The sequence below is a fragment of the Podarcis bocagei genome, assembly GCF_964188305.1.
Source record: "Podarcis bocagei genome assembly, chromosome: 4".
Classification (NCBI taxonomy): Eukaryota; Metazoa; Chordata; class Lepidosauria; order Squamata; family Lacertidae; genus Podarcis; species Podarcis bocagei.
The window spans coordinates 41,571,430-41,598,345 of record NC_138128.1 but is presented as its reverse complement, the minus strand read 5'-3'; the positions used below and the strand labels follow the sequence as shown (position 1 = coordinate 41,598,345).

General features: G+C 43.2%; 2 protein-coding genes across 10 annotated transcripts; one reads left to right on the top strand and one right to left on the bottom strand.

Annotated features, from left to right (window-relative positions):
- Positions 1 to 1,866: 1,866 nt before the first annotated feature.
- LOC308585637 (uncharacterized protein) lies at positions 1,867 to 5,618 on the bottom strand. Of its 2 annotated transcripts, none has more exons than XM_081191415.1 (2): positions 5,479 to 5,618; positions 1,867 to 3,917 (listed from the first exon to the last, which is right to left on the bottom strand). In XM_081191415.1, the coding sequence occupies exon 2, from the start codon at positions 3,886 to 3,888 to the stop codon at positions 3,010 to 3,012; it is 879 nt and encodes a 292-aa protein (XP_081047541.1). In that variant the 5' UTR covers positions 3,889 to 3,917; positions 5,479 to 5,618; the 3' UTR covers positions 1,867 to 3,009. The 2 variants fall into 2 exon arrangements, with proteins under 2 accessions (XP_081047541.1, XP_081047542.1); XM_081191416.1 differs by lacking the exon at positions 5,479 to 5,618 and adding an exon at positions 4,599 to 4,619.
- Positions 5,433 to 25,345, top strand: SCLY (selenocysteine lyase; the record flags this gene model as incomplete). Of its 8 annotated transcripts, none has more annotated exons than XM_081191401.1 (13): positions 5,433 to 5,551; positions 8,303 to 8,411; positions 8,993 to 9,105; positions 9,491 to 9,591; positions 10,047 to 10,230; positions 11,417 to 11,544; positions 12,571 to 12,735; positions 14,121 to 14,227; positions 14,928 to 14,964; positions 16,174 to 16,257; positions 16,453 to 16,555; positions 19,032 to 19,107; positions 21,375 to 25,345. In XM_081191401.1, the coding sequence occupies exons 2-13, from the start codon at positions 8,314 to 8,316 to the stop codon at positions 21,517 to 21,519; spliced, it is 1,341 nt and encodes a 446-aa protein (XP_081047527.1). In that variant the 5' UTR covers positions 5,433 to 5,551; positions 8,303 to 8,313. The 8 variants fall into 8 exon arrangements, with proteins under 8 accessions (XP_081047527.1, XP_081047522.1, XP_081047528.1 ...); XM_081191396.1 differs by lacking the exon at positions 5,433 to 5,551 and adding an exon at positions 6,188 to 6,325; XM_081191397.1 differs by lacking the exon at positions 5,433 to 5,551 and adding an exon at positions 6,246 to 6,382.
- Between the last annotated feature and the right edge of the window lie 1,571 nt (positions 25,346 to 26,916).

The following is a 26,916-nucleotide window of genomic DNA, read 5'->3' as shown; positions in this document are numbered from 1 at the left end:
CTATACATGCAGAAGCATCTGAAATTTTATGTCATCAGAGAATACAAAATGTCAAAATTTTCAGAAGCAAAAACAATCAACACTTTCCCTTTTGCTGCTTCTTTTGAACATGACCGGTCTATCAAGAAAATCAACATGATCTTTTGGCTGGCCTGCCATCAACAAATTCCAGAAACCTTTAGCACTGGGCCTGATTATTCGTACTTTTAATAAAAAAAGTAGAATTCAGCAGTAATGCGACAATCACACACTACTACTAAATCATATATTCTCCACTTTTGAGTTTTAAATGAACCTAACCAATCAATACAAACACATGGAAAAAGTAAAATTAGTTGCTTTTTTGCAATGTATGGAGCGAGGCATTTGTATGTATGCTACAGAACAGATATCATTTGAATTACCCCTTCCAGGAAACAAAAAAGATTTTTGATCCCTAAAACATTAAACTCAGAGTGCCTGAATCTCATTCTGACAATTTCCTTCATTTGAAGGTTCATCAAAAATTGCCTGTGCAGAAAATATATTGCAATTTGGGAAGGCATTTAATATTAGGACCAACGAGGAATGATAATTTTAGGCATTTGGTTAGCTTATCTTGACTGGGAATGGTAACACAACTTCAAAATTAACTATGACTATTGAATGCAAACATTTGGAAATATCCATCTAAAAACTTTAAAGGAGACAAATTTTAATGGAAGCACTGTCACTACCATTAGTGATGGCTCACTTGTTTTCCCGAAAAAAGAGGGTGCTTTTATTGCTTCAAAGATCCAGTAAAACTGCTTGTATTACTGACATAATGCACATCACCCAATTACATTACAATTAATTGCATTAATAGTCTCTCCAGTCAGCCTTTTTGACATGGTTTTAGAGCGGGGCTACTTCTCATATGGGAAATCAAATGTATAAGCAAGGGCAGATGTAGTAATAAATCACTGTTCCTTAGCTTGACACAACATGCATATAATGCTGCATAAAGTTACATTTTTGGTCCATATGAAAAAAGGCAACAGTTGAAATAAAACTATTTCTGGCAAAGGGTAACAAAATAAATGATGGCAATTTGTTATTAGGATTTTGGGCTAGACAGGTGCCCTTTGCCTAAAAGTAACCATTTAATATTCTGAAGTACTTGTATTTATGGAAATTATGTGAGCAGAATTTAAAAGATTATGCTAACTTTAACAGGCCAGTTATATCGCCCAAAGTTAATTCCAACACACAGCATTTTGGTGCACAGTTCACATCTTCAGCCAAGAGCCATTAGGTGGTGATAGATCAAGTGATGTACATATATCTGGAAACCATTCCCAATACCCCATGATTTCTAGGATTTAACTACTATACAGCCAATGGGGCAGTGTACTGAGGAATATACTCTTCCCAACATGATGGGAAACATGGGTATGGGTGTGGGTGTGTTGCCGGGTGTTTGTGACTTTCCAGAGATAAGATTACAGCAATTCCACATGTGGATGTCTGTGTATACACCATGTGATCCAGAGGTCATGTAATGTAACAGTACATGCACAGACCATCATGCATACAATATGTCTGGATCTGAGACTATGAAAACTAGCCATCTGTATGCTGGGGGAAAAACAGTGAGGTATGAAAACAGAAGTTTTGCCTAGCTTTGAAAGGGCTGCAATCTGTACTACCAATGCTCACTGCAGGTAGAGCTCCAAATTTCTCAAGGAAGGACTTGCTTCTGTTTCAGTGGACATTATAACTGCAGTGCAGCTACGTCCTTCCACTGTAGCAAACATTGCAGTGCATTCATTTGCAATCCTTACTCAATGAGAAGAAGAATTAAACACCTTTAAAATAATTCGTAAGGCAGTTCCAACCCCATGCTATGTTCAGTGCATTATACATGTTTATGTCTCAAATATTTTCAATTACAAATTCTACTTTTCCACATATATTTCTCACCACTGATATTTAATTGCTAAGAATGAAGAAAATATACAAATAGTTGTTACCACCACATTTATACCAAAAGCCATTTTTAAAATTTCCTGACCCCTTTTTTTCTTCTCACATGAGCCAATGCTATCTATCAAAAGCTGCTTTTCAGAACTGTATAGGTATTTTAGGAACTAAATATCTGCAAGATCAAACAGAGGAAACCTATTTTCTTTCGCCTGCAAGCACCTAGTCCTGAAAGGCGCAGAACCCCTTCAAGTCTCAATGAAGTAATGGCAAATTGTATATGGTCAGTCTCTTAAGACCATACAAGTATTATCAAGGTAAGGGGTGGGCATTACAGGAAACTACTGTACTTTTTAGATAATTGAGCCAATTACTGTTTTCCCTTCAGGTGTGCTTACTTAATGTTTTAACAGGCAGGAAGTTAGCAGTCTATTGTGAGTCTCAAAAAGATCATGCATTGTGACACACAGCCCCACAACCATGTTCCCCTTTTAGCTGCCATCTCACTAGTTACCATTTTTTATTTTAATTGTACATGGTCTTCCAGTCTTGGGAGACACTGAGGTTGGAATGGGCAACAGGTTATATAATATGACTCTCCTGCAGGAGAGTCTGCATTTTCTCCTCACACTTCTATTTCCGGCCACTATACATTTCAGCAAAATGTGTTTTTAGGAGTGTCCAGCCCAACTTGAGGACTGTATGAAATGGAGAATGAACCACCTTCCTAAGAAGTCTGTTCCAGTGGTTAAATTGTTATTATATAACATAACCTACTATTGTGCATTTGGTTTGCTTTAACATCCAAACATTGTTTTTTCTGTCTTCCTTTGCTACACTATAGCTTTTTAGTACACAGTACTTTCACCTTGTGAAAGTATCAGTACAGGCCTAAACAAATCTTACTTTCTCAGTAAGCTAAAAGCTCATTTCTACTGGTGCCATTGCTTTGGTGGTGTTGCTGTACATTAATGGAACCCAACAAAATTATCTACATCAACTTCCAATTAGTCAGGGTATTAAGACCTTCCAAAACTTCAACAGAAACAGATTTTGAATGTTGGGCTAGCAGTTTTCATATTTGTCAAAAGTCTCATAGAACCCTGGTCTGACTTTTCTGATGCTCATACGTATATGTTGACATTCAGGTGCAACTGACTCGCTATAGCTAGTTGAAGATGCTGTCCCAGTAATCCAGCCAGAAGATAGGCGCTTTCTTTTTGCCTTATGTGAAAAGTTCCCAATTCCTTTGCTGCGTCCAAGGCAGGGGTCATCTTTCTTCCTACTGCTGACATCTTCAACTGGCTGCTCATCTCTATTGGAAGTCATTCCTTTACGCTTACATGCATCTTTCTCTTCTTCTGCAATCTTCCTGAAGTGCTCCAGTGATTCTACTTTTCTTCGTCTTTCTATTGTTTCCATTTGTTTCTTGTCCACGAAGTCCTCAAAGTACATTTTTCTTTCACTCCTCTGATCTTCAAGAAATTTCCACTCAATGTCAGTCATCTTCACACCACTGTATTGCTCCAATTTCTCTCTTGTTCCTGTGTCTGTACAAAATATATCAAAAAGCTGCTCTGAACTCCTGTTGAAATCATCTGCTTTCTGTGTAAACAACTCATTTTTTCTTCGCTTTCTGGACTGATATAATTTTGAAAATTCCTCATACACCTTAAGAATATGCTTCTTTATGCTTTGTGTTGCTATGGTATACAAATTGCAAAACAACCAGTGCTCCTGCAGAAGTTCAGCAAGCAACTGGGCAGCATCTTCTTTGGATCGCTGGGCTTGCCCAGCCCTTTTCGGGTGCAATAGATATAGCATGTTTTGAATGACATCCTTCTTGGTAGGCAGAATTCCTTGTGCAAATTCTGATGACTCCACATAATCAACTGTTCCCAGAGTTTTTTTTGCTTTTGCTTTAGTATCCAAAGCCGCCATCATTCCTTTCCAGTGTCTCTTTATACCAAAAGCTGAAATAAAGAGATATTAAGACAGCTGAAATAGAGTAGCATCAAGAATGAAAAGAAAACCTTAATTATGTGAAGCTAAGAATATGTAAGTCAAGGTGGACAAAGTGTTCAGGACTGCAGCCAACATAGATAATCAAGTAATTTCTGGAGAGAGCATTACTTAGTTCCACCCATTTGGACTAAGTAAGCTCATATCTGAAAAACAAAACTGACTTGTCAAGCATCAATAAAGTATTTTATTCATGTTAGCTGCAGTCTGAATTTCCCCCTTGATCTGTCATTGGCACAGCTAAATCATTCATATATAATTCAGTATGTTCTTATATTTTAATATTTAAAAATATAGTGCTATATCATACAAGGTAGACCCAGAATACTTGTCTGTTGATTTCAGTGGGTCTCCTTTGAGCACGATTAACATTAGATACCATCTATTAAACCCTATTAGGGAATTCACAAAAAGCCTTCTAGCAATGGCACAGGTGTTTCTCCGATTAACTACAAATCACCTCAACAAGCAGTCTTAATACTTGTATTCTGTCCATTATAACTCAGAAATCTGTGGTGGCCAAGTTACCTTAAAATATTTAAAAATATTTATTTACAACATTTCGAGCCTGCTCTCCCATCACACAGGTAGCCTTTAACAGATTGCTCTGCAACACTTCCAAGTAGCTGTACCTTTTCCTCAATCTTGCTTTTCAAAGCTGCCTGCTGAAATAAGTGCCCTGATATAATTACATTAATCTTCCTGTCAGTGAAACCTCATGCATCTATATTCACAAGCAAGTCTCAATGAGTTGACTACAGCATTTCTTCCCAGATGTGCATAGTGTTGCAATCTGAAATGGAACCGTATTTTCTAAAGGAAACCTGAATCCCAGAATGGAAACAGGCAAAGAAATACAAATAGCACCTGTCAGCATATATACAATGATGCTTCCAAGTTTTAGCATTCAGGCAATTTCCTATTTTCGAACTGTAAGCAAATTCTCAACTGAAGGGCTCAAAACTTGGATTTTTAAGGCGATGCAATCACGGAATTTATGAATGTCCGCTCTAGGTCCTGGAAACTATGAGCGCAGGTTAGTGCACTAAACCAAAGAGGCTTGAGAGCATAGCGTCCGGGGATCACGTTCTGGAGGTCAACAGGGGGGATTAAAACAGCCCACCGAGAAGGAAGGGATCTTTCTAAAACCTGTCAAGCGGACCAACCCTGCACCGCCTCAAACCACGAGGCTGTCAAGAGCACCAGAGAACACCTGCGCACCCCACTGCCCGTCTGCAAGGCAGGGACCAGGCACTCCACGTACGGCAGTTGCCAGCCCTTATTCCTGCCTGGAAAATAACGCCAATGAGGCGAAAGCCGCCACAGGTGCCATGAGGCGGATGGGGGTGGGGCCCGGCCTCCCTCCCTCTCAGCCCCGGCAAGTTCCTCCCCACTCCCAGGCCGAAGCCGCCTGAGGCCCAGGCGCCGTTTCCCTTGCCCGGCCGGGCAACCGTTGAATAGCCCGGCCTGGCCGGCTCTAATCCCGCCTCTCCCGTTATCCCCAAGACCTGCCTTCGATCAGCAGAACCAGCCAGAAGAGGTAAAGCGTCAATTAAAAGCCCGCGGCCCATCCTTCGCCATCTTGGTAAGTGAGAGCGAGCGAGCGAGCCCTACGCAGCGGGAAAAGGGAAAGCGATGCCGCCGCCGCCGCCGCCATCTTGAGGAAGGGCAGCGCGAGCAACCCTTCCCCTGTGGTGGTCTCTCATGCCGACGTCTCTATGATCTCAACTGTCATTCACCGAGTTGCTTTGAAAAAATAAACTGGGCGTTGGTAGCTAATATATGGTCCCGTTTTTGCAGCTGAGGCGAAAACCCGGCCTGTGAGGCCTCCTTGTGGGGAAAAAAAAGGACGAACAAGTAACGACGTCGGCAAAAAAAAAAAAAAAACCCAGTCGCCAACTACCGTCAGGAGAGCAGAACCAGTAAGCGGAGCCAAGACAAATGGACGAAGGGGTCTTGTTTCTCAAGGGGAAGGTCGGAGGCAGGTTATCGTCAGTGCGAGGCAACCGATTGGTTAACTAACGCAGCCGTGCCCCGCTTAGCGCCATTACGCACTGGCGGAGGAGGAAGCTGATTGGTCCTTGAGGAGTCGACCCGCCTGGTCGCGATTAAACTAATAGCCTTTCTTGGGCGGAAGATGAAGCCACACCAGTACGAGACTCGACCATAAACCAATGCCCTCTTTCGGGAGACTGTCGTCATATTACTAATGATAGTGAGAGTGGGAAGAGAGAGTCAACGGATGCCCCGGCTCCTACGCGTCAACCCGCCTTGCCACTGTCCGTCCGAATTGTGTGGCGCGGATCTGATTTGTCGGTGGCTGGAGTGTTAAGCAGCCTCAGCAGCCAATAGCTACGTGGTGAGTTGGAGGACGCGGATTGGTTCGTAGCTGAAATTTTGCCGTAGTAGCCAATAGGTGCGTCTCGAAGTTTGTATAAAAATGGTCGCGTTGAGGCGGAAGGTTGTGCAGTCCAGCATTCTGTTTTTAGCTGTTCTGGGATAGGCATCTCTCTCACCCGGGGGGCGGGAGTAGTCGTCTCTTTTCTTTGTCTCTAGGATGTGGTATTAAGATATACGCTCCCTAGTCCAAAGGGAGATTCAGTTTATGTCTTCCGGGCAAGAGCTGAGGAGAACAGTTCCCCATTTTGTTTAGCACAATTTCAGCAGTTAAAAACATCTCAGTATAAATAAAATAAAAGGAACCAACTTGGTGACTCATATAAATTTATTGTATTGTTAGTATGGTGCCATCCATGTTCATAGTGCTTTGCAAAAAAACAAGGAGGAGCTGATAGGTCCCTGCCCCAAGGGGTTCACAATCCAGAAATAGGCAATGACAGAAATGGGAGGGAAGCAGAGACAAGGCTTGGATAAGCAGTTATTTCAGGTACATGTATTTAGGGCTAATTACAATAGGGCATTGGGATTAGAAGGTTGTGCTAAAGTCTTAATGGAAACGGCGGGGTTTCAGTGCAAAAACAAAGCAATGATAATTACAAATGGAGAGGAATGATAACAACTGGTTGGACTGCAAGACATCTAAGGGTCTTTCGTATAGTGTGAGGCTTTCCCATTCCACTCAACAACCCTCTGTTACACAACGAAATTTTATTCTGGTAATGTGTAGGAAGTGTCTGAAGCTTTTTGCTCATAAACAGTGCCTGTGCATTGAGCCTGTGAGAGAAAATGGGGTAGCAGGTGAAAATTATAACAGAATAACTACCATCACTGCAGATTGAACTACAATTTAGAATTTTTGGCTTTCTATGGCTTTTTAAACTGTGGGGAGTATTGTTTTTGTTTGCTATTATTGGATGTATTTTTGTGTTTTTATATTGTCAACCACCCTGTGATCTCTGGATGAAGGGTGGAATAGAAATTTAATAAATAATGATAATAATTTCCCCTCTACTATGAGCTTCCTTGGGGACATTAGGCAATTCACCTTTGAGGAAGAGTTGTAGCTTGGTAGTGTAAAGCACACGCTTTGCATGCAAAAGGTCCAGATTCACTTTCAGTCTTTGGCATTTCCAGGTAGGATTGGGGGGGGGGGGGATTCTGGAGAGCCACTGTCAGTCCTAAAACATATCTCCCATATACAAATCTTTTGACAATGTGTGTGACTCTTCCTTTGACTGCCTCCCAGCTGGAAACCAGGGAAGACAGTATATCAATCCTAGGAAGACAGGGAATCTGAGAGATGGGAAGTATTTCTTCTAACTTTCTTATGTCCATCTTTGGAGGTACCTCTACAGAATGGTAATTCAATATTCCTGACATAGGTGCCATCTCTATAGGATTGGACCCCCTCAATATTTGTAGGCAGGCCAAGGGCCCCCCCCCAATGTTGAGGGGGTGGAGGAAGCCTCCCAATGATGTGTGTCTAGTCCTTGGGCTCCTCCCACCACCACCATCTGCCTACAAATGCAGCTGGACCACCTCAAACCGCCTCTGCCTGCCACCTAACCTCCACTGGAGGCCTTGCGGCAGAGACCTTGGCCTAGCTGCTGCAGTGGCTGTGGAGAGCCAGTGGAGGTAAGGTGGTGCATGGGTGGTGGCGTTCAGGGCTGCAGTTCAAGCAGGGGGCAGTGGTGTTGGGCTTCATTGCGTACCCATTGGTTTCACATGTGTGATGCCATGATGTCACGTTTCGCTTGCGTGCAATGCTGGGCCCCTCCAATCTGGGGTGCAAGTCAGTGCCTCTGATTCCTGAAGATACAGCAGGTCGAGTAGTCGTGTCTTTTTGATTAATGGGCAAAGGCATGTCAGAATTTATTTGTGTGCAATTTGTCTAATGTTTCATGAAACATAGTGGTTTGTGTTTTTCTTAAAATAGGTTGGTGGAGAATGGAAGAGAAGCAAATGAAGAAAGTATTAGTGAACAAAGGAAATGAGAACAGAGAGAAAATTGACTTTGATGGGGAAGAGAACAACACATCAAACAGGTTTGTAGCTTCCCTTGACTTTAAAAAATGGAGACAATTTTTTGACAATGGTAAGTGCTGAGATTTTGCTATTTTACCCACAATATACCTTGGGAATGAGTCCTGTTGGATTAAGTGGAATTTACTTCCAAGTAAATGTGTGTAGATTGGATTGCAAAACTCCAAGCAAGTAAAAAAATCTTAGGATTGAGCTCTAGGAACTGAAAGATTATTACAGTAGTCAACTTCTTAAGTGCTAGAATGCTGTGATTTTCAGCAAAATCACTTTAAAGATTAGCAATTGCATTGTGGCATATGCTTTCATGGGCCAGGGCCCACTTTGTCACATTCATGTGAGTGTGTCATATGATGTATTCATCAAAACTGGCACCACATTTTAAAGCTTGGGGAGAGATAGTGATGTTTTATTTCAAAACCTCAGTATCATCTTTGTGGTTGTGGCAATGACGACTTCAGAAGTGGTTTGGTTGGGGCAGCATTTTTCATAACCAATGATGCAACTTTGGCCCAAAGAATGCTAGAGGTAATGTATCTTAATTCCTTTTTCTGTTGTAACTATTCTTGCATTCTGTTCCCTTCAGGAAGATATACCTAGATTACAATGCAACCACCCCTCTGGCTCCAGAGGTGATTGAGACAGTTACAGAAGCCATGCATGAAGCATGGGGCAATCCAAGCAGCTCTTACACAGAAGGTGAGAGCAAGCCTGGATGGAAACATTCTATGAAAGCATCCATCTCATTTTTATATTCATCTTGCCTTTTTAAATTCAAGTTACTGCATTGAAATGGCCTTAAAGGAATGTATTACTGCATGTGATCCACTCTCTAGCACTCGCTGAAATAAATGCTCATGCAAGGAACACAGAGCCAAATCTGGCACTTATTGTTACCAGAAATAATTATTCTGTAACAAAACAATTAAACTCTTCCAGAATTTGGGTGGACTTAATAATTTGTTTATTTATCACTTTATTACATCCTGGAACTCAAGGTGGTAGTCTTCCCCTAATGCCACCCTTTGGAGACTTCCCCCCACCTTGCCTTGATAATAAGATAAATGTGCCTTTGATTTCACAGGTCGAAGGGCTAAAAATATTATAGATGGAGCCCGTGAAAGTCTGGCTAGAATGGTAGGGGGACGACCCCAGGACATCGTCTTCACTTCTGGTGGGACAGAGGTGAGATATGAGATTCTGCTAGCACTGTTTTGACCTGGTAGTCATTTAAGAGATCAACCCATAACATGCTAGCTGTCTTTTTTTCCTAAATGGAGTCTGACTTTATTTGCTTCTTATAGCATTGGTGACTCCATTCTTAATTAGTGCCAAGTAAGACCCAGCAAACACCCATCAGATAAAAAGAAAGTCTATCCCTCTTCTGTTGAATGGCTCTATCTTTTATTTAAAACCTGCAAAGGAGCATGTATTGCAATTTGATTCACTCACATGGAGGTAATGACTACAAATCAGTCCTCTGCCTCTGATCCTTCTGAGACTGAAAGACAAGTCTGCCACTGAACTAGTGTTTGGGTAAGAAATTCAGCATTGTCTACTCCAGAGGACTGCACTGGTAAATCTGGATATTCATATGAACATATGAGATGGGGATTTGTATCCCTCCTTTTTCCATTCAGGCAAACAATTTAGTGATCCACACTGCAGTGAAGCATTTTAAGGAAAGCAACAAGCAAAGTTCTGATGGACCAAGAGAAGATAAACAAAAGACTCTGGGGCTGTGTCCACATTTAATTACATCTTGCATTGAGCATGACTCAGTCCGTCTCCCTGTGGAGCACCTAGTGAAAGAGCATGAGGCTGGTGAGTATACTGTAGTGGATAGTCAGAGATTGCTGATAAATTATACACATTTGCCAGATTCTGCTTAGGCAAAAGCTCTTTTTTTAGCAATTTTAGTTTCTGAGTAGCAAATACTACTTTTTTGGTATTGTTGTTTAGTCGTCTTAGTCGTGTTCAACTCTCTATGACCCCATGAACCAGAGCATGCCTTGGAAACTCTCACTTTCTTCTCAAAGCTTCTCCATTTTTATGTCCGTGGAGTTTTCTTGGCAAAATACTGGAGTGGATTGCCAGTTCCTTCTCCAGATGGATCACATTTAGTCTAAACTCTCGGCTATGATCTGTCCGTCTTGGGTGGCCCTGCACAGCATAGCTCAGAGCTTCTTGGAGTTATTCAAGTCCCTTCACCACAACAAGGCAGTGATCCATGAAGGGGTTTTGTTTGGTATACTGTCTCTTTATTGTTTACTCCGAATGTGAGCTGTCTAAAGCTGGCTCAGCAGTACTTTCACTGTGGTGCTAATGTCCAGAATTGGGGGCAGTTCTGAACCTTTAATTCAAATGCATTTATTTGCATCATTTCCTTTTCCTATCCTTTCCTATGGTATCCTTTCCTATGGTATCCTATCCTATCCTATCCTATCCTATCCTATCCTATCCTATCCTATCCTTCTTGCCTGTCAAAAAGTGACCAACACATGGAGTCAGAGATGGCATTCCTAACCTGGCTGATAAGTGGTCTTATCACTGCGTAGGGAGGGAGGAATATATAGCTTGTGTTCAAACGGTGCTAGGTTTAATCTCTGGTGCTTCTCCAATTGGGCAGGATCATGGCAGAACTCAGTATGAGACTCAGAGCTCTTAGTGGGGGCTTTTGCAAACTGAAGAGACTTAAACAGCATGCAGCATTTCCCCTCAGCTTCCTCCTCTCTTATCTTCCAAGTATCCAGCTGAGCTCCAGGAAAATCCATTTTTGCTCAGCTGCCTCTTTCATTAAATGCTGCTTCTAAGTCAATAGCCACTTCCTCCCAAATTCCCTTATGACAGCCATATCTTAATCTTTCAAGACTAAGGAGCGCTTGTCTGTTGCCTAGCAATAGCTCTGCTATTCCCTGTGACTTTCTCCACTGCTGCCAGATACATAGTAAGTGCTGATGAACGCACTGAGCTATGGGATCAACATCTTTTTTTGCATCCTGATTTACAGAAGCCACTTTTGTACCCGTGTCCAAAGTGACAGGACAGGTGGAAGTAGATGAAGTTGTTGCAGCAATCCGTCCAACTACATGTCTAGTTTCCATTATGCTGGCCAATAATGAAACGGGGGTTATCATGGTGAGTTGTGCCTTCTTATTACATGTTTAAGAATATGAGGTTCATATATGTGGTCAGATGATCCCAAGAGCCAATGAGAGGGAGCTGATGCTCCCCCAAAATATTTCCACTCTCCTTTCATTTCACCGACTTTCAATCTCAGTACAGTGGTACCTCAGTTTACATACACTTCAGGTTACAGACTCTGCTAACCCAGAAATAGTACCCCGGGTTAAGAACTTTGCTTCAGGATGAGAACCGAAATCATGCTCTGGCGGCGCGGCGGCAGCAGAAGGCCCCATTAGCTAAAGTGGTGCTTCAGGTTAAGAACAGTTTCAGGTTAAGAACGGACCTCTGGAACGAATTAAGTACTTAACCCGAGGTACCAATGTATATTTTAGGTATACTGTAAGCCCCGCAACTTACACAGGGGTTTAAGTACTGGGGATAGTGCATAAAGCCAAAATCATGTATAGTCAAAACACACTGGATGCAGCGCCAGGTGGGATTGCCAAAGTTTTCCCCCCAGATGCCCGCTCCTCTTTCTGCCCCTCTTTTAATTTTTTGTTTTTGCCAAGTGCCTAAATCTGAATGCACACATGTTAAATATACATAAATCACAGGTCCACTGTATAGCAAAACCTTTAGTTCTACAATTTTTGTCACCTCATTGCTCCCCCAATCTAGTTTGGAATTACAGGTTTTGCTCTCCGGAGACATAGAGACATAGCCCTATGCCGTGAACCACGGTCTCCCTGTGTAGGGTTGTGTGTTCTGTGGAGTTTATATGTGGTGTCCTTTGTTTGGATGCTGAGTTACACCAAATGCTAACTTCTACCTTAATTACAAAGGCGGGGCAGTTGTGCTACATAACAATAAAACCATAGAATACCATCAATAAAAGTTCAAATGCAACCATCAGCTTTCCAGGCAAGTAATTCCGTGAAGGCATCATATGTCAGCCAGTAGGGCAGTAGCAAAAGAGAGAGCCAGAACACTTGTGTTCCTGGTGAGATGATGCCTCCTGATGGTTCTTTCTTCTATCAGCCTGTCTCCGAACTCAGCCAACGGATTCAAGCTCTCAATCGGAAGAGAACGGCATCTGGTCTGCCACGAATCTTGGTACACACAGATGCAGCACAGATGATTGGGAAAGGTCAAGTGGATGTGCAGGATCTGGGAGTGGATTACCTCACTATTGTGGGGCACAAGGTATGGTGCTTCTCTCTTCGGTCTACAATGTAGTTTCTACATGCAGGATAAGAGATGTCCATGCATCTAGGTCATCTCCCAACATGGTAAATCCAATACCCATTAAGCAGAGGGTTGCTGTCAGCCCATAGAGTCATCCTTTATTGTTGATAAAATATTTAGAGAGAAAAATAAGAAAGAACACCCCAGGGCTCCCTGAACACCAGCCATCCTTCTGAGAACCAGACAGTGACCATAATCCAGAGGTGCTTTGTGTGGCAGGAAGCTGGCAGTAAAAACGTTTGGTGTTCATGATTGGTTCTCTCACTCACAGTTCTCATTGTGCAGGATTGCAGACTGACTCTATTAGGGCTAAAGGTGTTTTTCTTATGTTGTTTAATAAATGTGTCTAATGCTATCTACATCCTGATTTCCAAAACTTTTCTTTTCATTTGAAAGTTTTTCCTTCTTTCCTTACTCTCATAAAAACAGTGCACAATATGCACACACAAAGAATATACAAAGAGGCCACCTCACCTTGGCCTTTTGTTAACTTTGGGGAATCCATGTGCTAGAGCAGCAGTTCGTCAGGGGTTTTTCTTAAATGAGAACCATTGTTGATTTGCTTGCTGCTGACAATTGTATTTTGCTACAGCTGCCATGCAGATTGCCATATGGTGACTGTAATGTGAACTCTGCCCTGAACAGTATCTTGGCCCTCTTCTCTGCAGCCCATGCATCTAGCATGGTTGCACAGAAATGCAGAACGTGTTGTTTAAATTGTCTTTTTATTTTCATTGGAACACCTAAAAACATAGTGGACAGTCGATAACTCACTTCTTAGGATGCAATGCAACTCAACTGCTTCTCCACCAGATGGCAATCTGGGAACAAGGTTGAGTGAATTTGTCCACATTTTCACATTGCACAGGAGAGCATGACCCATAGCAGGAGATGTCCAGTGTGTCAACGTCACTTTCCATTACAGTATTCAAAAACAGCTTTTCATTTTTTTATTTATTTTCTCAGTAGCCAAGTAATGATTCAAGTTAATCTCCAGGCGTAATTAGTTTAATAACTGTGGCATCTGGGAACATGTTTGTCATGTGTGTTTTTTTGAAGCACACAAATGCCTGTCAAGTGATACAGAACAGGGGGAGAAAACACAGGAAACTCTTCTGCTATGTGTGAAATAGCACTGAGGTAGTCTAGGGGAGGGGCAGCAGTGAGCATAGGGTTCACCCATACTTCTCTCCCACGGGCAACCATGACTTCCCCAAGGATTAATGTTTGCTTCTCTGCTCTTGTCAGCCTTACTTCTGTGTGGTCAAGGCACCTCAGTTTCCTGTTGGACACACCACTTCGTTCTTGTCTGGAGGCATTAGCTTTGTGATTTATTGTTGCAGTTCTATGCCCCGCGTATTGGAGCGCTGTATGTGCGAGGCCCTGGTGTCACCACTCCTCTCCATCCCATGCTGTTTGGAGGTGGGCAGGAACGGAACTTCCGCCCTGGGTAAGAAGGATGAGGGCACAGAGGGAGCCAGTTAATCCAGGGAGAGGCCAAGTAAGGTGGGGACCTCTCTTGGATGTGGGAGCAATATGTGGGTAGCCCATGTTCCTCTTCTTCACGCGGGTGAGGGGCTGTGAGAGAAGACACCAAGCAGTTTTTTTAAAAAGATAGTTTTCTTTGAGACTCCAAGGATGCATAGATTAGTGAGTGAAAGGCTCAGCTTTTGAAAACCTTTCTCTTTCATATCATGTTTCTCATTTGGCAAAGTGTGAAGCGTTTCAGGATAAGCTGCTGGGAAATGCAGTGTAGGGTTTACGTCATGGGCTGTGGCTGAGTTTTAGTGCACACACACTTTACATGCAAAAAGATTCTAGGTTCCATCCCCAACATCTCCAGGTAGGGTTGGGAAAGACCACAGCCTGAAACCTTGGAATGCTACTGCTGGTCAGTAATACTGAGCTCAATGGACCAGTGGTCTGACTTGATATAAGGCAGCACCTGAGCTTCCTAAGTCACATTCAGATGACAAGAAAGACCAGATCTCCTCCCCCCACAACTGAGTAACTCAGGAGCAGTAGCTCCTATCAGACAGTAGCGCCATTTTCAGTCCCTGCATTATGCTAGTTACCCAAGTAGATATAGCCCCTGTGCTTGTGACACTTTTATTATGCTTTAGGAATAAATACACACTTCTCTGTTCTAGGACTGAGAATACACCAATGATTGCTGGCCTTGGCAAGGTAAGCTCAGAAGTGATGAGGGCTAATAATGACAGTTATGGATTCAGCATGAGATGCTGTCCTGGTAGCAAGATTTCAACCCAGCATTCTTCTTACAACAATTTAAAGGCAGAAGCAGTGCAACAGATTTCCCTGGGTTTGCTTATCTGTGCTGGTGCTTCTCTTCCCTCACACCCTTGTGCTCTCATGCCAGAGGTGGAGTTGCTATTTGACCTATGGAGCAAAAGTTCTAAATCTGTGCACAGTGGGACATTGATAGGAGACAAGGATGCTTACAAATGTTTTACTGTAAACTCTGGTTGTTTCCCATCATTGTGAGGATCTGGTTACTGAGGACTTGTTGAAATACTAGAGGTTGTTCTTCTAGGCATATTTTTCAGAGCAAATAGCTAATCTTTACCGTTTTCCCTGTGGCTCTATGTGAATAGCATGCCAGAACAAGAAAGGTACATCAAGTTGGCCTATACTGTATATACATTGGGGTGGGGTGAGGGGAAAGTATTCTCAATAACTCAACACCCAGCCACTGTTTTAGGGTCTGTTGGAGAATATGTCCAGATTTTCTCTAGTAGCCCTCTTCATGTGCTGCTTTCACAAAGGGACAACACAGATACCAGGAGCTGTGGGTCAGCATCTTTAGCCCCATGTCCAAGGTTGTGTAGCTCCCCCCAGCTCCTGCTATTGCCTTTTTGGCCAAATACTCCCCCCCCCCAAGTAGTAAACAGTGTATTTAAACAAAATGCACCATAGAGGAATAGGTTTTAAAGCAGGGAGCCTTTACTATCTGTGTAGGCTGCCAATGCAGTTTAGAACCGTGATAGATCAGGTGAGTAAACATATGAAGAGAGCTTATGTCACTGAGGTTACAGGTATATAGCTATATGATTAATGGGTTTTCTTTTAGTTGATTGAGAGTGCTGGGTACCTTGCAGGTGTGCTCTAGAGAGAGAGGCTCGTGCAAAATTGTGCCATGTAGACTTTCCTTGGTCTCTGACAAATCACTGTCAGACCAAAGGAATCACATTACGAATAGGCACAAAAGGTGATTCCATTCAGATTGCCTACCCATTTCAGTCCTGCATCGAATATCCTGATCTGTTTTCATCTGTCTGGATGGGGACATTCTATGGGAATCACCATTCCCTTCATGGTTCTGTCTCTTGTTGTAGCCACTGAGAAACATGGTATGCTGATTGTTTTCCTTTGCAGGCAGCAGACTTGGTGAGCAGGCACTGTGAGGTTTATGAAGCTCACATGAGGAAGGTCCGGGATTACCTGGAAGAGAGACTTGAAGTGAGTTCTCTGGGTGCCTGTTTTCTGGTTTGGCCTTTGCATAGGGAAGGGAGGATTGACCCCTGTTTGTAGATAGAATTGCATGGCACTTTCTTCTTGCTGCCTTCCTTTGTAGGAACGCTAAGCTGGGGGATAGTGAAGTGAGGGCAATCATTAACAAACATTTCTTGAAAGTATTATTTTTGCACATTTTAGGCTGTGTTTGAAGAGCAAGGAGTTTATTTTAACTGCAGGCTGAAAGGCTCAAGGAGACTGTGCAACACCTGTAACTTTTCTGTCAAGGGCTCAGGACTAAAAGGTATCCCCTATGGCTCTAAATTTTCACCATTCCTATATGGCTGCTGTCAGTCTACTTTAGGTGTTGTTGGGGGTTTTTTTGCCTACGGCTTCCTCAGTGACCAACATATGTGTTAAACCTGTCAATAGATCTCAAGACTGCATTACTCTTAAGATAGTTTCAGAACAGATGAAAACCAGACTGCTGCTGTGTGAGGGAGAGTGGGGAGATGCTAAAATATGATATTGGAAATTGGTTTTCTAATTGCTCAAAGAAATTACAAATTGTGACATTTTGCAAATACAGTGGCACCTCGGATTACATATGCTTCAGGTTACATACGCTTCAGGTTACAGACTCCACTAACCCAGAAATAGTACCTCAGGTTAAGAACTTTGCTTCAGGATGAGAACAGAAATCATGCAGAGGCGGCACAATGGCAGCAGGAGGCCCTATTAGCTAAAGTGGTGCTTCAGCTTAAGAACAGTTTCAGGTTAAGAACAGACCTCCAGGACGAATTAAGTTCTTAACCCGAGGTACCACTGTACAGTGGAACCTCGGGTTACGTACTGTCCCCCTTACGAAAACTTTGGGTTATGAGCTCAGCTAACCTGGAAGTACAGTGGTACCTCTGGTTACAAACTTAATTCGTTCTGAAGGTCCGTTCTTAACCTAAAACCGTTCTTAACCTGAGGTACCACTTTAGCTAATGGGGCCTCCCGCTGCCACTGCACCACCGCCGCACGATTTCTCTTCTCATCCTGAGGCAAAGTTCTTAACCCGAGGTACTACTTCCTGGTTAGCGGAGTCTGTAACCCGAAGTGTTTGTAACCCGAGGTACCACTGTAGATACTCCTGGTAGCAAACTTTGTCCCGGGATGTGAGCGGAAGTCGCGTGGCGGTGGCGGCGCAGCAGCAGCAGCAGGAGGCCCCATTAGCGAAAGCATGCCTCAGGTTAAGAACAGTTTCATGTTGGGGGGCCACTAGGTGGCGTGTTGGAAGACGGCCGACAATAACATCTCTCTGACCCATACGAGGTAATTAAGGGGCTGCTATGGGAAGTATGCAGTCTTCCTACCCCCCCAGGAGATGGGGGGGGAGCTGCTTTGCCAGCGGTGTTCACAATGCACCCCCTGATCCGAGAGATGGGTGTGCCGAACACTTGGCACAAGCCCTCGGTGAAGTCAGATCTTCCTGACACCGATTCCAATTAGCGCGTGCTGGTTAGCTTTAGTTCGGAATTATAATTGGAAACGTATGATTGGATTGAAGCTGAAGCACATACATCAAGTAATGTTCGAGAGATAAGACTGCTGATTTATGGATCTCTGTGACCGGGAGTGACGGATGGACAAGTAAATCTTCTGATGAATCACCACTAGGAGACTGTATGTTTGGAATGAAGGGGGTGGGTGGGGGGAGAAACTTTTTTTTTCTTTGCACGATGTGATAACCCTTCACCCCAGATAGAAATAAGATCGTTGCGTTTTTATTAATCACAAGCAGGAATTTAAGAACTGTGTGGGATGGATTATAACAGGAGAGAGGATTGGTGAACGGTGAGAATGAGGAAAATTTTTATGACATAGTTAAAAAATGGCGTCTCGCCAAGACAGGCTTGCCGGAGAAAGAAGGACAGGGGGAGGAGAATCAGGATCGTTCGAAAGAGAAGGAATGTTGGAACGCAAGCTTGACCTGACAGAGCCTCCTGACTCATTTGATTTATTTGGCAAGCCTGAGAAAACTAAAGGACAGACCGAAGATTAATTTTTTTTTATGGAAGCGTTGAACAGAGGCTGTCCCTGTGCAATATGATCTTTGAAGAGTACAAAACCCACACAGAGGATGCCTGCTAATCTGCTTGTGAAAATTATCAGAGATCACAAAGAAAGGAATATACGATAACAAGAAGAGAAAGGAAGTAATAAAGGACTATCTGGATTGAACTGGATAGAACTGTCTAATTAAAGCAGTAATATAAGTGATCTTTGGACTCGTTCGGAGTTTTGGACTCGTGCGGAGCTTGATGTATGGGCACCCCCAACAAAATTTAAAATTTGGCTGTATAATTTGGAACTAATGTGATTTGGATAATGTGATGTGCTTGGCCTGTTAATAAAAATTATTTTTAAAAAAAGAAGAACAGTTTCATGTTAAGAACGGACCTCTGGAACGAATTAAGTTCGTAACTGGAGGTACCACTGTAAAAAAAGTAAATGAGTTTTCAGCTTTGGCTTTTTATAATTTCAGCATGAATTTCATATTTATCTCAGGAGGGATTCTAATTGTAAAACCCACATCCTGATTTTATCTATTAAACCTTTTTGTCATTAAAACCCTACTTTGCCTGTTCAGATCTGCATTTGACAATTTTATATGTATGGTGGGATAAGCACTGAATGGAGTGAGGGGAGTTTGAAAACTGATTCTATGGGTTCCTTCCTCCACCAGGTCCTTGGGTATTTCATGGCACGCCTATGTCTTGTATTTTCTGCAGGTCGGCTGGTACTATCTCACTGTAGGACTTTGCTTGCCAGTGTTGGTGCTGCATGCCACTCCGAGAAGGGTGACCGGTAAGGAACCATGTTGGGAAACTGGGCATTCTGTGGCTGGAGGGGACAGATCCATCTGATGTAGAAAAGTGAAAGCAAAGGGTGCAGCACCTGTAATCACCCACCTCCTCAGGGAACTCTGCTTCTTAATGGTAGTATTAGTGTGTGTGTGACAATAGTAGGATTCACCCAACCTGCCCTGTCAGCAGCAGCCCTGCACAAGGACTTGTACTTGCACAGTGTAACTTTCCCATCTCCCACCATGTGCCCCAAAATTGGCTCGGGGAGGGGAGTCAGGAGAACCCCACAACAGTGGGTGGAGATGGTGGGAACGTTTTGTCTGGCAGGCTGAAATGCTTGTGCAGGCAGAATGATTGGAAGAGCACAATGTTGAATTCCACCCTATGACAGTAACGCCAGCCCTTACATCTTACGGTCTTCTCTTCTGACCCCCAAAGATGTACAAAAGGAATGTTTTCCATTTTCAAACATGAAATCCTCCTGCTTTAGGAGAAGTCTGCCAGAGACATGTGACACCGCCTCCCAGAATCGCTCACCCTGCATCCGAGACATGCCATTTGCCCCTGGACAATGGGCAGACTAATCCTGTCCCTCCACTTAGCTGTGTGAACCACCCTTCTCCTGGCTTTAAAGAGCTACTGGTCCATGTCTAAGAAGTGGAAGGGGTTGTATAGTTGCCACAGCGCCAGTCCCACTTTTCCCCCAGGTGGTAAGGGCAGCACAGGAGAGGGTGCTAGCAGTAGGGGGTTACTGAGATAGTGTTGCAGACTGTTGCTGCTTATTCAGGAGCTGAGCTTATTTTGCAAGCTGGTCAATTTGCTTTAAGTTCATAAGCCGGTTAATGTATTTGTATCTTAGTGGAAAGTGTTTTCTTTGCACTTTTGTACAAGCCAACATTTGCATAAGCTGTGGCCTTTCTACCTTGGCATCCACCCTTTTGGAACTCACAGGGGATGGTTCCAGCTGGGCAGGGAAGTAGGTGATCAGCTAAGTGCCTAGGATTAGGATATCATCAAGTGGTTTTCCTTTGAATAGAGAGAGCAGTGTAGTGTGACAGATCATGTGTCTGAGCAGCAACTTGCTCCCCTGCTGTTGTTTCAAATACTGGAGAGAGCAGTGGAAACCTAAGTGCCTTGTATTGTATTTCTTTCACCTAAAGATTTTCCTAGAATGCTTGTGGTTCAATTTTATGTCTGAGACCTGCAAAATCATATGAGCATATTGGTATGACAAGCCTTGTGTCCCAATTGATTAGCTGCTGGAGCCAAATCTGAGAACAGAATGTGCTAGAATCGAGGCTTTTGCTCACATACCTGCTCCAGAGATAATACATTTCAGTTCCATGTTTCCACATGGATGCGCACAGGATCACGTTCAAAAGCAGGTTCCTGAATAGCAAGCGTGAAGGGCCAAACAAAATTCAGATGCCATTCACACAAGTAACAACTGCAGGAATGTGGGGCAAGTCTGGACTGGCACCCTGTTATTGGGGGAGAGAACTGAACCACTCCTCCCCTGCCATGGTGGTCCCAATCTGGATGGAGCTGCCTGTGCCTACTATATGCATGGGGGGAAAGCTTCCACTGGAGAAGATAGAAACATTTCCCCCCAATGTGATTAATAGGGGCAGGGGGCCACAGCAGGGTCAAAGCTCCCTTACAGTACCTCCATGCCAGGATCCCCGTCCAGCTCTTCTTGCTAACACTAGATGGTCTTGCATCTAGTTTGGGCTTAAGTCAGATTGATTTGTTTGTTTTTTACATTTCTTTCTCATGCTTTGATGAGTTCAGAGCAGCATACACAGTTCTTTGACTCTCTTTTGACACCAAACCTGTGAGGAAGTTAGCTAGTCACTAGCTCAAGGTCAGTTAATTATGTCTGAGCTGGGACCTAGGCTCTCCCCAGTTGTAATCTGACACTCTAACCACTCTACATACCAGTAGATGGGGAACCTTTTTTAGCCACATTCCCTCCTGGGCAATATTTCAGAGGCTGCCTGCAAGAGAAAAGTGTTGCCTATCATTTAAAACCAGCACTGCAGTGGATCTGCACCTAAGCTGGGGTGACTGCAGCATTCTTAGGAAGAACAGTGATGTGAATGTGCACTACAGGGGCAGAGTTCTTTGCGGCTCATATTGGAAACTAATGAGACTTAGAAATAAGTATAGGACTGCATAATTTTTGTTTCCTTCCTCTGTTCACTTCTTGGAACCACTGTAGGGAATTTTAGGAGGTTAAACTTGACTTACTTTCTCTTTGTTCACCAGGCCATCCTCTATCCTGCTTAGCTGTGGAATTCCTTACGACGTGGCACAGAACGCCTTGCGTCTCAGTGTGGGTCGTGCTACCAGCAAGGAGGATGTGGACCTGATTGTGGAAGATCTGAAGCAGGCTGTGGCTCAGCTACAATAGGCCAGATTTTCAGTCACCTAGTGAGACAGTTTTGCCCTCTAAACCCAGGAAGTGAGCTTACCTGACCCTAATTTTCCATTGCTCTAGGTGCTACTTACATTTAACAGAATGAGGCTAGATAACCTTCTAGTCAGCTTCCGGCCACTGAATTCTTGTTGAATAATCTCTAGTGATTCCCCAGCCCTTGAATACAGCAGGCCAGAAATCAGTGCTCCCTGAATGTAGTCACTATGCTGAGCAGGCTCTGCCAGCAGTTTTTACTCATTGAAGTGGGTAAACATTTCTAGTTGGATGTTTAGATCTATGATTGAGGTTTTTGTGTGGGTTCAGGAAACATGCCTAAATATTATGGTTTGAATGGACAGGTGAATCCCAAAATATTGAAAAATTGGGAGCTTGCCTTGGTACCTGGAAACGGCCACTCTTTTGATGCCACCCTTCTGGGGTATTCCTTACCCCTGAAGGAAAGCAGTTGCCCTCTATATAGGCACTGAAGGAACATGAATATTTATTCTGGCTGCAGCAACAGGTTGTAGCTGCTATAGTATTGCTGATGAGATGTGCAGTGGGATTAGAATGTGCATTCTTCTAGAGCTGAAGAGGAGAGAGGGAAAGAGAAAGAGAAAGAGAGAAACCTTCATTTCACATTGCTGTGTTTTGTGTTATGAAGGCTGTATAGAACTTCTCTAACCTAGGGCTTATCCACACTTCAATTGTCCTGCTGCTTTTTCTAGAGAAAATTGCTCTTTAGCGTTCAATCAGAGCAAATGGCAATTTGGGTTTTTCCCGGATTGCTATTTGTTCTGATTTGTTGCTAAAGAACGAGTTTTCCCTTGCAAAGGAGTGGGTCAAACAGAAAACCACTCAAAAGTCATACTTTCTAGGCACTGCACAAGTAGAAGTGGGGATGATCTCCTAGTGTTAAAGGGCTATTTAAGTTATGAAAAGAATCCTACTGGAAATGGTGATGGTGGGGGATTTGAACCAGGAATTGTTACTGCTACTATCTGCCCTGGTTGCCAAGAGGAGGAAATCAACCATAGCTGTCATCTCACGTAACTCTTGCAACAACAGATCCTGGTTGTAGCTGTTGCTGCTGGTTTACCCTAAATGGAGAAATACTCTAATGATGGGGCAGGTGATGTCAAGAGAGCCAGCATAGCAATCATTTTCCATTAGCAAATGGTAGACAACTGCATGCTGGTTCTCTTGTCATTGCCTGCCCAGCTGGCTTGCATCTTGATCAAGCCAACAGCAAGGATCTGACTGGCAATGGTTTACTTTCCCATAAGAACAGGTAGTGGCGAGAATTCTGCCTTTCCAGGCAGTTCTCTTCTGCTGCTCTTTGTCTTGCCTACAAGGCATTCTGAATACCCTGCTCTTCCTTGTCAGGATGCATGGCAGGGGTTGCTCTTACAGTGAGTTTCCCCCTGCAGGGAAGGACAGGTACCACGTGGACCCATTGCTATAACTGCTTACCTTGTCTGTGAGAAGGAGGCACCTATATGCAAGAATATCATGGGGGATTTTATCATTTTATATATAGAGAGAAAGTTACAAGCCTGGTGAATCAAGGGGATGCTGTGGATGTAGTGTAGCTTGATTTCACTAAGACTTTCGACAAAGTCCCCCATGAAATTCTTACAGAAAAGTTGGTAAAATGTTTGCTGGACAAGGTTATTGTTAGATGGATTTGTAGCTCCCAAACCCAAAGAGTATTCAGTAATGGTTCCTCATCATCCTGGAAAAAAATGACAAGTTGGGTGTTCTGTCCTGGGCCCATTGCTGTTCAACATCTTTATAAACGAATTGCATGAAGGAATTGAGAGGGTGACAGTCAAATTTGCAGATGACACTAAACTTGGAGAGGTACCTAATGCTGCAAAACACAAAATTCGGATTCCAGATGACCTTAACAGATTAGAGAATTGGCCCAAACTAACAAAATTTCAATAGGGAGTTGGGCTAGATGACGTTAAGAATCCCTTCCAACTCTATAATCCTATGAAATGTAAGGTTCTGCACTTAGGCAGGAATGGGGGACACCTGGCTTGCCAGTCGTAGTTGTGAAAATGATCTAGGGGTCTTGGTAGATCACAAGCTTCACATGAGTCAACAGGGTTTTGACAAGCTGGAACATGTGCAGAAGAGGAACTGTTGAGGAAGTTGAGTATGTTTAGCCTGGAAAAGAGGAGAATGAGAGGTGATATGGTAGCCATTTTCAAATACCTAAGGTCTGCCACCTTGACCTGTGCAGCATATTATGCAGTTGCCACTGCAGGCACTGTGTTTTGTAGCATGAAGAGTGAGGGGAAGGATGAAGGTTATTCCTTCTCACTTATATAAGCAAGTTTGCACATTAAGCTACCATAGTCCATCTCTGTGCTAAACACTGTGATGCATGGTGCTCTCTTTTCTATCATGAAAGAGCCAGTACTTTTGTTACAAAGGAGGGAACTGGAGAAAGGGGTGGGGCAAGGACAGAAGAGTGGTAAGGCAAGCAGAGTTCAGATTCTCCCTCCTTTTGGTTAGCACCTTCAGATCTTATCTGGGGTCCCTGGATTGCTGCAGCCTTGATAGGTATTATAAAATAGTAATTTAGTCAGGATGGATTGTATACTCCGTAGTGCTAAGGTGAATATTCTGTTGGTGCAAGAACTTCTCCTTGCGCAGCAGAACATTCTCCCCCTGTGTAACGCTGAATCTGTTATGGGGGTTCACCCAACCCTCTGGAGCAGATTTGGAGGGGAGGCACAGGGGGAGGAGAGGGGTGGGGTTCCATTGCACTAATGCAACTATTTAGCTGAATACTGTCCTATATTATTTTGTTTGTGGGCAGGAGAAGGGACCAATACATATATATTCAAAGTCCCAGGTGAGGCACTTAGGTAGGCTGGTTATATTATCGGAGACAATTGTTAGCACCAGAAGCAAATGCCCACATGCAGTTCCTCAGTTTTGTGCATGGGAAGCTAGTAGGTCTAATCCTACAGGAATAGGAACGATTTTACTCAACTCAGGGAGACAGGAATCATTCTATTTCCTTAGACTGACAAACTAATATTTGTTTCCTGTAAAAAGAGTTCAGAGAAAATAAGACTCTTGCCTAGCATCCTCTTTCCCAGTAGAAGGTGCCTAATGCTTTTAGGGGATTTGTCACATCTGTAGGAACAAATGCTATATTTTTTAACTGGTTAGCCTTTTCCTTTGTTTTCCTGGCACGTAAGCTGATTTTGTAGATCTGTATCAGCTCCCTGAACTGTCTTTTGTTTGTATCCATGAAAAGAAGACCCCAAGGACTACTTTTCAGTTAACTGTCATAGGAAAACATCAGACCTCCTGTGAAGAATGTCTTGCTGGCCCTGTTGATGGGGAAACACTGATAAAATGAAACTTCCTGGATTGGGGAGGACAGCCAGGCACAAATATATGGGGGAAAAATGTCTGTCAGGAAATGTTATGTGTTATGCTATATTATGTGTATTTCTTGAAAGCTTTTGAGTTTCAGAACCATTGTGGAAGGAATTCAAAGAAGGCAATTAAGTAGGGACCAGGATAGACTCACGTCTATTTCAGCTTATTTTGCTACACAGATACAGCCAGTCCAGCTGATAATAGGGATAAGAAGACAAGATCAAGGGTTGGTTTCACGATTCTGTGGCTTTTTATGAATGTGAAATCACAAGCTATTTGCTGACCTATCAAAATGTTAATCTGGTATGCTGCTGTCTGTCGCCTTGTTCTGTGGAGCCAAGGTGGGTAACACTGTAAAACAGATATTAACTCAAAGTCTAAAATACATTAAAATGTGATAAGTTAAAAGTAAGCCTGTATCAATGCCAGCCTGATTTGTTTATTTTTTAAGTCTTGCTATGACACAGCATTGTTCGTTATTCACAGAAGTGCAGATTTTACATTGTGAAAGCTTCAGCCAGCCAGTGTATCTGTACTTACTTTTATCATACTTTAGGGCTAATTTGAAGATTCTATTCTCATGCACCCCCATACTTCCTGCACTGAATACCTCAGTTCTCTCTGCTTTGGGGCACTTGAAGAGAAGTAGCCGGAGAGCTGTCAGCAGGATATTTGTGAGCGTCTATTTAGTCATTCTGCAGTCTGGGGGAAAGCCAATCAATCTGAGATCCCTCAACACTTACCTCTTCTCCTGCTTTAATGAGTGCTTCCAGTTATTAGCTTTGACCACAGGTCTAGAGACCTGGAGTTCAGTCTTATAGCACCTTGCATGACTTGCCCGCATTGAAAGGATGGCAGTTTCCCTTCTGTCCAAAGGCTGAATTCCTCTTTCTGACTAGGACCGCAGTCAAGATAAAGGCTGTATTTACCCACTCATTACTTTTGTGCAGCTGTTCTGAGCATTGCATTTATTGCTCCAGCTGAGTTATTGTGCACCAGAACTTGGTAATCATAGTCCATTATTCCAACCTGATCACCAATAGGGCCAGAGGTCTGGCATTCTGGCCACCTGTGGTGTGTGTGTGTGTGTGCGCTCTCTATCTGTAAAACATTTTATGTCAAAGGCCATCCATGACTGTGCATCAGAAAATACATCTGGCCCCTTGGCTAGTGTCTGGAAGATGAGAGTAGCCCACAAGGAGGTGGAAGATGGCTGTCATTGATAATGTATGAAATTGAAGAGGAGATAATTTTCCAGCATCAATCTACTAGACTTCAAAAATGTGTGTGTTTGTGGAATTCACAGAGACTTCTATTATTAAGCTTCATGTAATGGTGTATATTCAGCCCATATACAAAAATTCAAAAGAAGTGGGCTCCATAGTTACCTGCAATTCTATGTTTTTTCTTTGTATTTTTTTTTAATAACAGGGTGAAAGATTTTTAGTAGGATGGAAATACACATACTAAGCCACACAGCTTATCTGCTCTACTTGAGGCATTTATTTATTTTATTTGCCTGTCCTTCACCAGCAGGTCCCAGGATGACCAGAATTTCAAATTCAGTATTAAAATCAGTCAAAACAAATTGCAGTTGAAGGGCTAGGGCGGGTCCTGAAAACACCTCAGGTGTGAAAGGCCAGAGTAAAGAGGTGCATCTTCAATATTTGTCGAAACCTGTATAGCAGGGGTCAGCAACCTTTTTCAGCCGTGGGCCGGTCCACTGTCCCTCAGACCATGTGGTGGGCCAGACTGGTTTTTGGGGGGAGGGGAAATGAATGTATTCCTATACCCCACAAATAACCCAGAGATGCATTTTAAATAAAAGCGCTCATTCTACTCATGTAAAAACACGCTGATTCCTGGACGATCCGTGGGCTGGATTGAGAAGGCGATTGAGCCGCATCCGGCCCATGGGCCTTAGGTTGCCTACCCCTGTTGTATAGTGAAGGTGACAGGTGCATCCCTGTACTCAGCTGGTTG

Excerpts from the sequence above, each read along its gene's own strand:
- LOC308585637 (XM_081191415.1), bottom strand. The coding sequence starts at position 3,888 with ATGATGGCGGCTTTGGATACTAAAGCAAAAGCAAAAAAAACTCTGGGA.